The 14345-nt window shown below is 40.1% G+C and overlaps 1 protein-coding gene across 5 annotated transcripts in view; it reads right to left on the reverse strand.

The window, feature by feature from the left end:
• The window catches only part of LOC126202987 (UDP-glycosyltransferase UGT5-like), a 109093-nt gene that overhangs the window by 54701 nt on the left and 40047 nt on the right, over positions 1 to 14345 (reverse strand). For 4 of the 5 annotated variants that reach the window (XM_049937181.1, XM_049937178.1, XM_049937177.1 and 1 more), the window contains exon 2: positions 10914 to 11163. In XM_049937181.1, the coding sequence (XP_049793138.1) occupies positions 10914 to 11163 (250 nt within the window). Of the gene's footprint in view, positions 1 to 10913; positions 11164 to 11442; positions 11479 to 14345 lie in introns of those variants that run through there. The other variant, XM_049937180.1, reaches the window with a different exon arrangement.

Genomic DNA, 14345 nt, shown 5'->3' on the forward strand with positions numbered 1-14345 from the left:
AAAATTTTAATCATCAGTATGTACAAAATTGTCAGCAACAGCAAACACATTTTGGTAACAATAGAGGTTTTTCTCCGCAATAGCATCAAAGCCAGCCGGTTAGCATACCTAACCAACAATGCAGTCTACAAGGTCAACCAGACTTTAATGTTTCGCCGCGTGCACGTATAGTCTCAGCTCCAACAAATAGTAACGCACGGCAGCAAGGAAATAACTACGTGCAGAAAACATAGTACTTCAATTCCTATCGCAATGCGCCGTATAGCAATGACTATCACGACAGACGTAAAAACAATGAGCACAATTTTCAGCGTACATTTACTAACAGTCGGGTCTTACCAGCAGCAAAATCATCCGCAAGAACATATTCTTATGAATGAACCAGATAGTAGATATCATCCAGAACGTAATACGTCAGGAAGAATTAACAGAACAGTACAAATAGTGGAAATGCCACAGCATCCTCCTGAAAATAATAGCACGTCAGATGGAATTTGATTAAATACAGTACAGGTTGTATATTCCAGTAACGCAAGCAACAATTTTGACACGCAGAATCTTGTTCACGAAAACGTTATCAGAAACATGCTTTGTTGAATGCACTACTTTTATCGCACCCAGATCCTACTAGAAATTTTTCCATTGCCACCGACGGTTCTAACACCGCTTTAGGCGTACATATTTTCCAGGAAATTGAAGAAGATGGTTCTACAGTAATTAAAAACATCGCATTTGCAAGTCGCATTTTGTCACCTGCTGAACGAAATTATTCTGTTACAGAACTGGAACCATTATGTGTTGTTTGGGCTTTTACCAGATTTCGGCATTTTCTTTATGGAAGACCTACGACCGTTTACACAGACCACAGAGCGATACAGTTTTTACTTTCGGCTAAATTTACACACGACAGATTAAGCAGATGGAAACTTTATCTACAGGAATTTAATTTTACAATAGTTCACATTCCCGGCACACAAAATGTTGTAGCAGACGCACTATCTCGTTCTCTTAGCAACAATCAGCAAGACATCGCAATCAACTTCTGCAAAGCAAATTTCAGCGTCATGTACATTCAACAAGTTGCATTTGAAAATTTCATTTCGTCGTCATTACAAGACATAGCACAAGAACAGAGTAAAGACAACGTATGGAAAGAGATTAAACACCTCTGGCAAGATAGGAATAATGTTACGATTAGAAACCATTACACTGTACGCAATAATATCCTGTTTCGCCGCTCTCATCCTAACAGCAACGATTGGTTATTATGCATTCCTGACGAGCTTGTTAACAAATTAATCTGGTATACTCATTTAAGTTACGCACATTACGGAGCTAGAAAATGTTTTCTTATACTGAGACAGAACTGTTATTTTGCCAACATGGAGAAACGTATACGACGAGTTTTAGCGTCATGTAAAATCTGCCAGAAAGCTAAATCAGATATGACTTCACATATTCCTCCATTACATCCCATTGTACCTGTTAAATTGAGACATATGGCCGCTGTAGACATTTTTGGTCCGATTCCCAGAACTAATAGAGGTTTTTGCTACATCTTTGTCGCTGTTGAACTCACTTCAAAATTTGCTACCTTCACTCCGTTACGCAAAGCTACTGCTAAAACTGTTTCGAAAGCATTTGTAAAACATTTTCTATTTCATGTAGGGCATGTGTTGAAAGTAATTTCCGACAATGGATCACAGTTTCGATCTGCTATATGGACACGTATGTTACGAGCTAGAAACATTTCTCCGATCTATGTATATATCCAGGTACCATGCTTCTTCGAACCCTTGTGAACGAATAATGAAAGAAACTGGTAAACTGTGTAGAATATACTGCCATAAAAGACATATTGATTGGGACACACACATACACTCATTCCAGGATGTAATTAATTCCATACCAAATGAATCCACTATGCTATCTCCGTCTGTTATACTGAAAAATGTTGAACCACCTAACAAAATTAAAGAATTAGTAACATTTCCTACATATCGTCGACTACGACACCATGAAATAATTGACATTGCGCTGAACAACATCAAACGTGCCGCAGAGCGCCGGAGAAGACAGCAAAAACAGGTTTGTACACGCCGTGAATTTCACATTGGACAGAAGATATTAATACGTACACACTATTTAACCAATAAAATAAAAGGTAAGTGCAGTAAATTTGAACTTCTATACGCAGGTCCATATCGGATTCGCAGTATTCCTCACCCCAATGTTGTACACGTCGAAACTTTGAGAACCAGAAAATCGAAAGGAAACCACCACGTCTCCAACATCAAACTCTTTATTGAATGAACATACTTTATGATTTATCACACTGTATTGCCATTTCCTAATTTTTTTATGACCGCTTTTGCAGTTATATTCACATGAACACTTACTGACGATTATCGTATTTTTTCTTGGCTAGTGCCCGGCAAGGTAAGGTTAGCAGGTCGCTTTTCTTGTCGTTACACATTAGACCGTGCACATTTTCCAAATAAACTTACACTTTTTATGACCACTTATGCAATTATATTTATGTGACTACTTATTTATGATTGTCGTATTTTTTCTTGGCAAGTGCCCGCAAAGTACTTTCCATTTTTTATGTATGTATGATTGTTTTCCTGTTTGTTTGTATGCACTATGAAATATTTACGATATAACAAACACCAGTTGACTTTGACATTTTTGCCTTATGATATCTCAACATCGTGACTATTTTACACTTTTTTTTTGTTGCTGCATTATGATATTCTGTGTACATTTTTGCAATGAACACTGTCTATATTTTTTGACATAATACGTTTTCTGTCATGCTATGCTGTATGCTTAATTATATCACTATAAACCAGTTTTTATCTAATGGGTATATGAATTAAATGCAAGACATTAATCTTTGTTCATCATTTTCAGAAAGAAATAACGTGTAAAGGAAATAAATTAAACAGAAATGGGAATTTCACCTACGGAATAAACGAAAGAAGATCCAAAAACCTTATGAGGAAGAGTAAATGGATCAGAATTAACAAACATTAACAAGAATATAATATACACATCGTAGAATAGCAGTCTTAACTAATTTTTTTCTTTCAGAATACGAAGCGATTGATGCAACTGTCAGACAGAACTTCACATCTTAGTTTTAGTGAGGAAATATGCTAGAAATAAGGAATAGTTGTGTAATGAATAATGAAGTGATTTTTCTTTTGCAGATGATAATGAATGGTGATGAATAATGATGAAGAATATGCAGCTATGAATAATGAAGTTTTTCTTTACAGGTGATGATAATAATGGAGTTATGATAGTGAAGTGATGGGTAATGAAGTTTTTTTTTTCTTTACAGATGAGGATGATGTTGAAGTTTATGTATTTATGCTCTGTAGTTATTTAAGTATTTGTTGTAGTTCGTTTTGACAGTATGTGTTGTATTGCATAGTATGATGACTGAAGGTTTTGGAAAGGACAGCTAGAGAACACATTTTATACACATTTCACTACCTGTTAATTCAAAGTTCACTACTTTTTAGCATAAAATGCGTTTCTTCTTTCAGTCTAATAATCCATTTTTGTATATTTTGCAGGATAAATTATTCATGAAATTAATGTACTATAAGCAGTTGTTCATTAAACCCAAGTCATTTATGAATGTGATTACATATACTCCACTTGTTTCATAATCTTGATACAGCTGACTCATGACGAATGACGTTACACATCTTCATTTGCAGCAATAACTCAAAAGCAAATATTGTTATTAATTATCGAACCCAACGCAATGCATTACTAGCACAAAAAAATGCTTTGTAACTGACAAATGAATGCCACACATTAATGTAATAAGATGAAGAATGAGGACAATGTTTACTATAATTAGATTAATTATGCCATTTATAACTCATTTTCAATGATGACTTCTGATGGTTTGTAATTAGTCAATGAATGCCAATGTTCTCTGTAAATGAGTTCTGATGGTTTGTAATTAGGCAATGAGTGCCAATGTTCTCTGTAAATGACTTGTGATGGTTTGTAATTTGTCAATGAGTGGCAATGTTCTCTGTAAATGATTTCTCATGGTTTGTACTTAGGTAATGAGTGCCAATGTTCTCTATAAATGATTTCTGGTGGTTTGTAATTAGGCAATGAGTGCCAATGTTCTCTGTAAATGATTTCTGATGGTTTGTAATTAGGCAATGAGTGCCAATGTTCTCTGTAAAGTTACTCATGAACATTATTCTGTAATACTACGTACATGGTACAGAAATGTTCAATGACTGGGCAATGAGTGCCACCCATTACTAGTGTAATTCTCAATGAAGACTAGTATGTGACTTAATGTCCTTTACCTTCTAACCTAATTACCTGGAATTACTGCAATATCCGTTTGTCCTGTATATCCTCATGATCTTGGAGCACTATATTTGGTTTTTGCACTAATTCTACGTTGTTTTAACAGACAAGAACGTGGTGTTGACACGACATTTTGCCCACCACCATGAGCGATGAAGATGCTATTATGGTCCCACTGTTTGGTGTACCTAATGTACTACCAAAAGGATAACATGGAATATTACTACGGCATTTCAGTGTCTTGGCTACGCTGATTAATACTTCTGGGAAAAGAACTTTAGATTGCCTCACTTGGTGTTGTGCTTCTGTAAAAAGATATGGACTTTCAGTGCAGCTGCGTGCAACCTAAAGTGCTACAACCATGACTCAATCCTTCCCTTTCCTATCCTAATTCTTGTGACATAGTAAAAAAAATCATTTTTGTTATCATGATTTGCATTTATGGGCTATACATTTTTTGTGATTTGCAAATATGTTATGAACTACAACGCATGTGCACTTTTGTCATTTTGTTAACATGTTTTCTACTCATTGCATATACATTTTTTGTGATTTGCTGATATGTTCTGTACTACTGTGCGTGTGCACTTTTGCCATTTGTGAATATGTTTTGTACTCATTGTATATATTTTGTCTTTGCCTGATATGTTCTGTACTCAGTGCATGTGCACTATATTTACTTCATGTTCTACACCTATATATCTGTATATTCTGTAATTGTAAAGTTAATTATTTAAGAAAAAATTTGTTGCTCATGGCAAGTCCAAATGACTTACCATCGCTTCCAAATTTTTGCCCCCCCAGTGGAGGGTTATGAAACGCGTACGTTTCATATGTATTCATTACCAGCGATGGCGAGACATGACAGAATCTCTGACCAGAGAGTTATTTATCGTAGCTAGTCTGCGCTTGACCGCACGAGAGTTCAGTTGCAAGTTGCACTCTGTCTGTAGTAGAAGTCGGATACAGTTGTGTGTGGCGAGTCGGCATGCGTCCGCGGTGTGCTCTGCCCACGAGTCTGGTCAGGAATGTGGTGGATAATATGTATATTATTGTAGAAGGTAATGAAGCAGCATTGCGCTCAGCTAATAACGTATGTTAATTGTAATTAATTTGTTCAAAAAATGTCCCAATAATAATTTTTTTATAAAGTAAATCTTTTAAAGAAAAGTAATCATTTCAATTTAAAGAATTTAACCACTCTGTTGAAGAAAAAGCATTAATTTCAATTTAAAGAATATTTCGTATGCATTTCCTCCAAGAATCAAAATTAAATATACGCCAGCATTGCACGGAGCTGTGCCGAAAAATAAGAGCAGATATAGATGCAGTGTTACTGAGGTAAGAATTTATCAGGTTTAATTATTTCACAGGGCCGAAGGTCAGAGTTGCTGCCCTTATAAAATTTATCAGGTTTAATTATTTGTGTTGAGATGTTACATTCAGTTCATTATTTAATTAATATTATTGTGGGTTTAATGAGCAATCATCTTAACGTTAATTTTGTGGGGACTTTACATTTGGGCCATAATTATTCTTTAATTTTGCAAGGAGGTTACGCTTGGCTCATTTTTTATTATTCACTTTTGTGGGAAGACAACATCAGGCAGATTCTTTTATTATCATTGACTTTCTAATTTCTTGTGGGGACTTTCAAATTTCTTGTGGGGAGGTTTCAATATATTGGTGCCATATGATATATGTATATTCTACAATACTGCTTACTGCTTACTTACTAAGTCTCTTAGCATTGTAAGTTTTACCCTCGTTCTACGGCCACAATTTTATGTCAGTTGTATTCTGTACTTGTATGCTATCATTTATGATGTCTACGAAAATATTGTTTTACTCGCACCTAATTACCGATGGTCCTGATCGGCACAACGGTGTACTTTAATGTTGCTTTCAGTTTTCTTTTTATGAATTCACAAACGCTTAGCTTTATACTAAAGACATTGAGATGTGGCACTACGTATGTCACTTATTATTATTGCAACGAATGTGCATTTTAGAAATATTCGTGTTCTGTTTATGTATTATATCCAGAAATTTGAATAAATTGTTTTCCTTGCCGCTGTTTATGTGAGACACCGTATCGAAAATATCAATATGATATGTTCTCCAATTTTCCATGTTACTGTTAGTATACAACGATAGATGTATTTCAACTTGTATAACGAAAGCACTGTAAGATCCTTGTCTGTACACTCTTTGCTGAGACTTGCAAGTTTTGCCGTGTACAACGCACGATTGAGTAGCAAGGAGATCTGCATCTAACCAATCTTCGGACTGAAGACCACCACAACGCCACAACTTGTATACATATGGCAGTACCGTTAACTGCTGTATATGGATGTGATATGTGGCAATGCATGTCGAGGTTAGTCCTCTCGCTGGTACCTAGCAACCACCATCACACCATGCATTTTATATTTTAGATCATGCACCTTTACGACTGTGCTTTGCACTGCAAGATACCTCGTGTGGGAGGGAGAAAGAGGTGTGAATTTTATTTAAATTCTATAAATGAAATGCAAGGAGTGCTGTTCAATATATAAGTGGTCTATTCTGTGAAACTGCATTAAACGGCACATGCGGTAATTATTGAAATTTTATCAAATTCAGCCGGCCGCAGTGACCGAGCGGTTCTAGGATCTTCAGTCCTGAACCGCGCTGCTGCTACGGTCGCAGGTTCGAATCCTGCCTCGGGCATGGGTGTGTGTGATGTCGTTAGTTTAGTTAGGTTTAATTGGTTCGAAGTCTAGGGGACTGATGACCTCAGATGTTAAGTCCCATGGTGGTTAGAGCCATTTGAACCATTTTTTTTATCAAATTAATTTAACAATCACTCACAAATTATTCAAATAATGATAAACAAAAATAAAAACTTTGGGTCGCCAGATACTGCAGAAAGTATCAAATAAAAAAACAACAAATAGAATTGAATTGGCACCATGAGCTCACAACAAGTGAATTATGTAAGATGCCTGCCATGGTATTTGCCCTTTAACATGAGCATTATATGACTTCATTCTAATTTAAAAAATAAATAAATTACGCGAGACGGGTTGACCTGGTGTATTAAATGAGGAAGGAATTAAAAATAAAAAGCTGGGGCTAACGGTGAATACTGTGCCTTGCGTCTTTATGAGCATCTAACACATTGCAAAGAAATTGAAGAAAGCGAAAGAAGAATGCGCAGCTAGGAAAGCGGGCGTTTTCTGTATTACCATGTTCATAGCGTGGTCGGCATGGCGGTGGAGTCGGCTGATTGCGTGCGGCTGCATCGGGACTCTGCCGGCGTCGTAGTTGATACCGTCTAACATGCTCTACGCTGAAAATAGTGACCGAAACCTGCTACTGGAAGTTATCATTACTGGAAGACCGTATGCGTCCATCTGCAAGTGCAAACCTAAGTGAAACTGCATTAAACAAAGCTCAAAACTGTTCCAACAGTACTACCGTCATCGGACATGTAGTAAATCAAAATGATCCAGAGTTAAGCTCTTGATAACGCGCACAGTGAGTGAAGCTCGCCTACATGGATCTAACAAACTTTACTCTCTACGCTGTTTGCAACGAATGCAAAGTGCATTGTCTCATGACAAGCGATAAGAGAATCGGTTACAGTCAAGAGTGAACTCCTGCCTCCTCAGAAGCAATATTCGGAATGCCTCAAATTAGTGCGCTCCTCGCACCTGGGGAGAGTGACCGAGACTTCTCCCTTTGAGTATTGCCGCTACGTTCCCAGATGTTCTGCTCGCGGGAAACGTCCAAAATTCCCCGCGCCACTTGAGATTCTTGGACACCCAAGTCGTGTTGTTGCTATTCAACTCGCCGCTCTGTCCGCGTTACCTAGAATCGTGACAAAACTGTTTTTCGCTCTAAGTTTGTTGTTTCCGCTGCCTCGGGCACACGTGCGAATGTCCACGGCTTCCCTTGTCAGCGTGTTGATGTATGCAGCGTCTTCGTCTGTCGCTAATCCTCTGGGGGCCTGCCCTCTGTGAAGCGTGCCGACATAGGCGCGCGACCGCCGCTCGCCCGTGGGCGCACTCCTGTGTCCACCTGGTCACCGCGCTTCCCAGCTAGGAACGCATCAGAAGAATTCCTTTCGTGCACAAAGTGTACCAAGTTTGCAAAGACAAGAATCATAGCCCTTTACCGATGCTTAACGACAAATAATTCACCTCCATCACACATCAAATATTGCAATAAACTAATGACTGACTTTGCCCGCATCTCGTGGTCGTGCGGTAGCGTTCTCGCTTCCCACACCCGGGTTCCCGGGTTCGATTCCCGGCGGGGTCAGGGATTTTCTCTGCCTCGTGATGGCTGGGTGTTGTGTGCTGTCCTTAGGCTAGTGAGGTTTAAGTAGTTCTAAGTTCTAGGGGACTTATGACCACAGCAGTTGAGTCCCATAGTGCTCAGAGCCATTTGAACCATTTTTGAATGACTGACTTTAAAAGCAATTATCTCCTTTAATTATAAACATGAAAAGCTCTGACGCTTTTCAGCACAATCATTTGCATGGCAAGTGATTTTTACTTCATGAGGATAATGTGTACACATTTGGTATGGTAATCACTGCGGTTGTGGAAACACTACATCCAATGCAGTTTTATAGGATTTATATTGCAAGTTTTATATAATCTGATGCGCAGCTATGAGTTTAGATACACTTGAGAATGAGCAGCGCTTGAAACTAGCAGCGCTTAATAAAATACAGTTTTAAAATACAGTCTCGTCGGACGATGTCTTCCTTCAGACAAGAGAAAGGTGAAGTAAAGCTGTGACGATAGCCTCGATAGCTGCTCAGGGAAGGCGCAAGAAACATCACAGAAAATACCTACCGAACTTTCCATTCCTTACATTTAAGGTTGTCGATTTACATCAATTCAGACTGCAAAATTTAACGATATGCCTCCATCTGATACACACAAAGAAGTTACAAAGACAAATACACTCATGCTTATAAATTAAGGATAATGCTGATACATGGTAAAACAACGCTCTGGTGGGCGGTTTGCGGGTTTATATCACCTTGGGGTCTGACCATGCGGTGCGTTTGACCTGCGGTTATCGCACGGTGGCGCTGGCAGCAGATCACATACGCAGAGGTGTGATGGTGCATGTCAGAGTATGGTGCAGCGAGTCAGTGTGCAGACGTTTTCAGACAGGCTAATGGTGACTGTGTGTTGAAAATGGCTCAACGAACTTATATTGATGACGTTATGAGGGGCAGAATACTAGGGCGACTGGAGACTGGTCAAACACAGCAGGTCGTAGCAAGGGCCCTCCGTGTGCCACGAGGTGTCATCTCAAGATTATGGCAACGATTCCAGCAGACAGGAAACGTGTCCAGGCGCTACAGTACGGCACGTCCACAGTGTACAACACCAGAAGAAGACCGATATCTCACCATCAGTGCCCGCAGACGGCAACGGAGTACTGCAGATAGCCCTGTTCGGGACCTTACCACAGCCCCTGGAACAGTTGTCTCCAGACACACAGTCTACAGACGACTGAACAGACATGGTTTATTCGCCCGGAGACCTGCAAGGTGCCTTCCACTTAACGCTAGTCACAGGAGAGCCCGTAAAGCCTGGTGTCGAGAACACAGTACATGGTCGTTGGAACAGTATGTTTACGGACGAGTCCAGGTATAGTCTGAACCGTGATTCTCTCCGGGTTTTCATCTGGCGTGAACCAGGAACCAGATACCAACCCCTTAATGTCCTTGAAAGGGACCTGTATCGAGGTCGTGGTTTAACGGTTTTGGGTGGGATTATGATTTGTGCACGTGCACACCTGCATGTCTTTGTCACAGGAACTGTAACAGGTCAGGTGTATTGGGACGCCATTTTGCACCAGTATGTCCGCCTTTTCAGGGGTGCAGTGGGTCCCACCATCCTCCTGATGGATAATAACGCACGGCCTCACCGAGCTGCCATCGTGGAGGAGTACCTTGAAACAGAATATATCAGGCGAATGGAGTGGTCTGCCTGTTCTCCATACCTAAACCCCATCGAGCTCGTCTGGGATGCTCTCGGTCGACGTTTCGCTGCACGTCTTCAAACCCCTACGACACTTCAGGAGCTCCGACAGGCACTGGTGCAAAAATGGGAGGCTATACCCCAGCAGCTGCTCGACCACCTGATCCAGAGTATGCCAACCCGTTGTGGGGCCTGTGTACGTGTGCATGGTAATCATATCCCATATTGATGTCGGGGTACATGCGCAGGAAACAGTGGTGTTTTGTGGAACATGTGTTTCGGGATGGTTTTCTCAACTTATCACGCATACCGTGGACTCACAGATCTGTGTCGTGTGTGTTCCCTATGTTCCTATGCTATTAGCGCCAGTTTTGTGTAGTGCCACGTTGTGTGGCACCACATTCTGCAATTATCTTTAATTTATGAGCATGGGTGTAGATATCCTTTTCACTTATTACCTTATGAATTACAGAGAAAAACACCTGATCTGGAACAACTTGTATATAATTTGAAAATTTGCTTCTCATAGTTCGACGTATGACTAGAAATGTTTGTAAGTTTCTTTACCGGTTGGTGGAAGTATCACTGGAACTCTTATGATTTCCCAGTTGTCAGGCAGGTCCTTCTCCACTTCAGATATCACTAATGTGATGTTGTGGCCTCTGTTCGAAAGCTCTGCGATGAGTGGCCTCAGAGCAAACCAGTGACTTCTGGCTGGGAGCGGGAAGAAAACCAACAGGTTGGCTGCGTCAACATGGCTGGCAAGTGAGGCGCACACAGAGACCACCACCAGGATTAGAAGCCAGCGGTTTTTCATCTGCAACAAAACATGTGCATTTTCAGATGTAATTACATTAGTAATATTTCATAAACACAATAATGAGACGAGTAGAAAAAAGTTGTACGATACTGAAAGCACTTAACTTTACCCATACAAAAGTTACGTGACTAATTGGTAAAAATAATCTTTAATTTTTCTGCATATAAGTGATGCTCTGTGGTCCTTGCTTTAGCGTGTTAGGCAATTAGTCACCTGATTCCGAAATCAGGCTCCCATTTAGAATGTAAGTCATGACTATGGTGAACAATGACTCACCTTCATTCAGGCAGTGTTGTTAAACCAGGGTAGAGAATCAGTCGGAAGTTCAAGGCACCACGTCGCCCTACGGATGGGAAAACGGACTGAGCGTATAAAATGCAATGGGAACTGCGGATTCAACGACGCAAAACGAGCATCCTCATGGCATGCGGTATTCTGATATTATTAAGTTGACCTTAGTTCTAACGGATAAACTACTTCACCATTTCTATCTCTGAAAGGTGAGTGCCTAGACAGGTGTCATTAGGATGAGATGTGGTACGGGTGAAAGTTATTTTAATAAATAAAAGAAATTCTGGATTGTCTCTCTCTGAATGTGTAGTCTCTTTATGAATGCAAGCTGTTGCATTTCCAAAAAAAATCCATACACAGAAAAGAAATACGTGCATAAGTTAACCGCACATTTACAGTTAACAACTAAATCGGTCTGCGAGAATAAGAAACATATCCGACTGCGACAATGTAAATGAAGAAAACGTGTGTGAATTCCTAAGGGACCAAACTGCTGCGGTCATCGGTCCCTAGACTTAGACACTACTTTAACTTATGCTAAGAACAACACACACACCCATGCCAGAGGGAGGACTCGAACCTCCGGCGGGAGGGGCCACGCAATACGTGACATGGCGCCTCTAACCGCGCGTCCATTCCGCGCGGCGAATGTAAATGAAATATGCTCTGTCTGATTCAAAATCGAGTGTTAAAAAAAAGACATAAATTTGAACTTAAATGAAAATAGTTAAAAACAAAGCTGTTAATTGACCCTGTGAAACTGAAAATCCGTATTCTCTCCATTTGGCTTGCCTGTGTGGTAATGGAAAAAGCCGTGCAACTGCTCGCGCAGAAAAAGAAGAAAACGTGCGTCTCAGTTTTTGAGCTGCTACTACCTACAGAGAATCGGGGTATTGCAATGCAATATCTCATAAGTACACGCAACGCAAAAGCGGTTTTCAAAAAAATTACCTCTCCTAAAAAAGAAAGTTATTCAGGTAATGGGAGCTACATAATGACATAGGATAACATGAGTCACTCTCTAGACAAAAATTCTTCTCAAGGAACTGTATTTAAAAAATTCAACTCTAAATATTTCTTGACACTATTCCATCTATAAATTTTCAGCGTTGAAGACATAGTAAGCAATAAAAAAAATATTTCATTACAAATTAAATTATGTAAGATCAACACTGGAGAAATACAAAGGGCGTTCAAAAAGTTTTGCACAGTCGTTTCTGATTTGTTTATTTTTTTGCAGGAGGAGAATGAAATTTTTTGTGAGGATACTTGGAACATTTAGCTATAAGTTACTATACAAAAGTACTTTCTTTTATTTACAGGTGAACAACAATGGACCGTGAAATAGATATCAGGTTGCGGCAAAGGTCGGTGATAGAGTTCCTCTTCAAGACCGGTGATTACCACATCGATTCACAGGAAGTTGCTCCCTGTTTATAGGGAGGACACAGTGGATCGCAACAGTATCCAGGGGTGGTTGCAGAGGTTTAAAGAAGGTGATTCATTTCTACTGGACAATCCACCACGCGGTAGACCATCGACGGCACTGAGTGATGTGAATAAGGGGACCATTGATCAAATCATCCAAAATGACAGATGTGTGACGACACGACAACTTGCTGAAATGACTCGTTTGTCATTGGGTAGCGTGGTATCACTAGTACAGTCTTTAGAGTACAGAAATAACTGTGCGCGTTGCATGCCTAGATTATTGACAAGAGAAATGAAAACGACGAGGAAGAATGTGTGCGAGGGTCTAAAAAAATGGCTCTGAGCACTATGGGACTTAACTTCTGAGGTCATCAGTCCCCTAGCACTTAGAACTACTTAAACCTAACTAACCTAAGTACATCACACACATCCATGCCCGAGGCAGGATTCGAACCTGCGACCATAGCCGTCGCGCGGTTCCTGATTGTAGCGCCTAGAACCGCTCGGCCACCCCGGCCGGCTGTGCGAGGATGTCATGAAGACCGTTACTGAAGAGAGGAAACAGTGTTTTGACGGCGTCATTACCCAGGATGAAACATGGTTGTTTTTGTCCGAACCTGAGTTCCACGCGGCTTTTCGCGGATGATGCTGTAGTATACAGAGAAGTTGCAGCATTAAAAAATTGCAGCAAAATGCAGGAAGATCTGCAGGGACTTGGTGGAGGGAGTGGCAACTGACCCTTAACATAGACAAATGTAATGTATTGCGAATACATAGAAAGAAGGATCCTTTATTGTATGATTATATGATAGCGGAACAAACACTGGTAGAAGTTACTTCTGTAAAATACTTGGAAGTATGCGTACGGAACGATTTGAAGTGGAATAATCACATAAAATTAACTGTCGGTAAGGCGGGTGCCAGGTTGAGATTCATTGAGTCCTTAGAAAATGTAGTCCATCATCAAAGGAGGTGGCTTACAAAACACTCGTTCGACCTATACTTAAGTGTTGCTCATCAGTATGGGATTCGTACCAGGGGGAGGTTACCATGAGAAAAAGATTGAATAATCAACGGAAGGATAACGTTCTACGAGTCGGGGCGTGGAATGTCAGAAGCTTGAACGTGGTAGGGAAACTAGAAAATCTGAAAAGGGAAATGCAAAGGCTCAATCTAGATATAGTAGGGGTCAGTGAAGTGAAGGAAGACAAGGATTTCTGGTCAGATGAGTATCGGGTAATATCAACAGCAGCAGAAAATGGTATAACAGGTGTAGGATTCGTTATGAATAGGAAGGTAGGACAGAGGGTGTGTTACTGTGAACAGTTCAGTAACCGGGTTGTTCTAATCAGAATCGACAGCAGACCAACACCGACAACGATAGTTCAGGTATACATGCCGACGTCGCAAGCTGAAGATGAACAGATAGAGAAAGTGTATGAGGATATTGAAAGGGT

This window comes from Schistocerca nitens, chromosome 9 (assembly GCF_023898315.1).
Source record: "Schistocerca nitens isolate TAMUIC-IGC-003100 chromosome 9, iqSchNite1.1, whole genome shotgun sequence".
Taxonomy (NCBI): Eukaryota; Metazoa; Arthropoda; class Insecta; order Orthoptera; family Acrididae; genus Schistocerca; species Schistocerca nitens.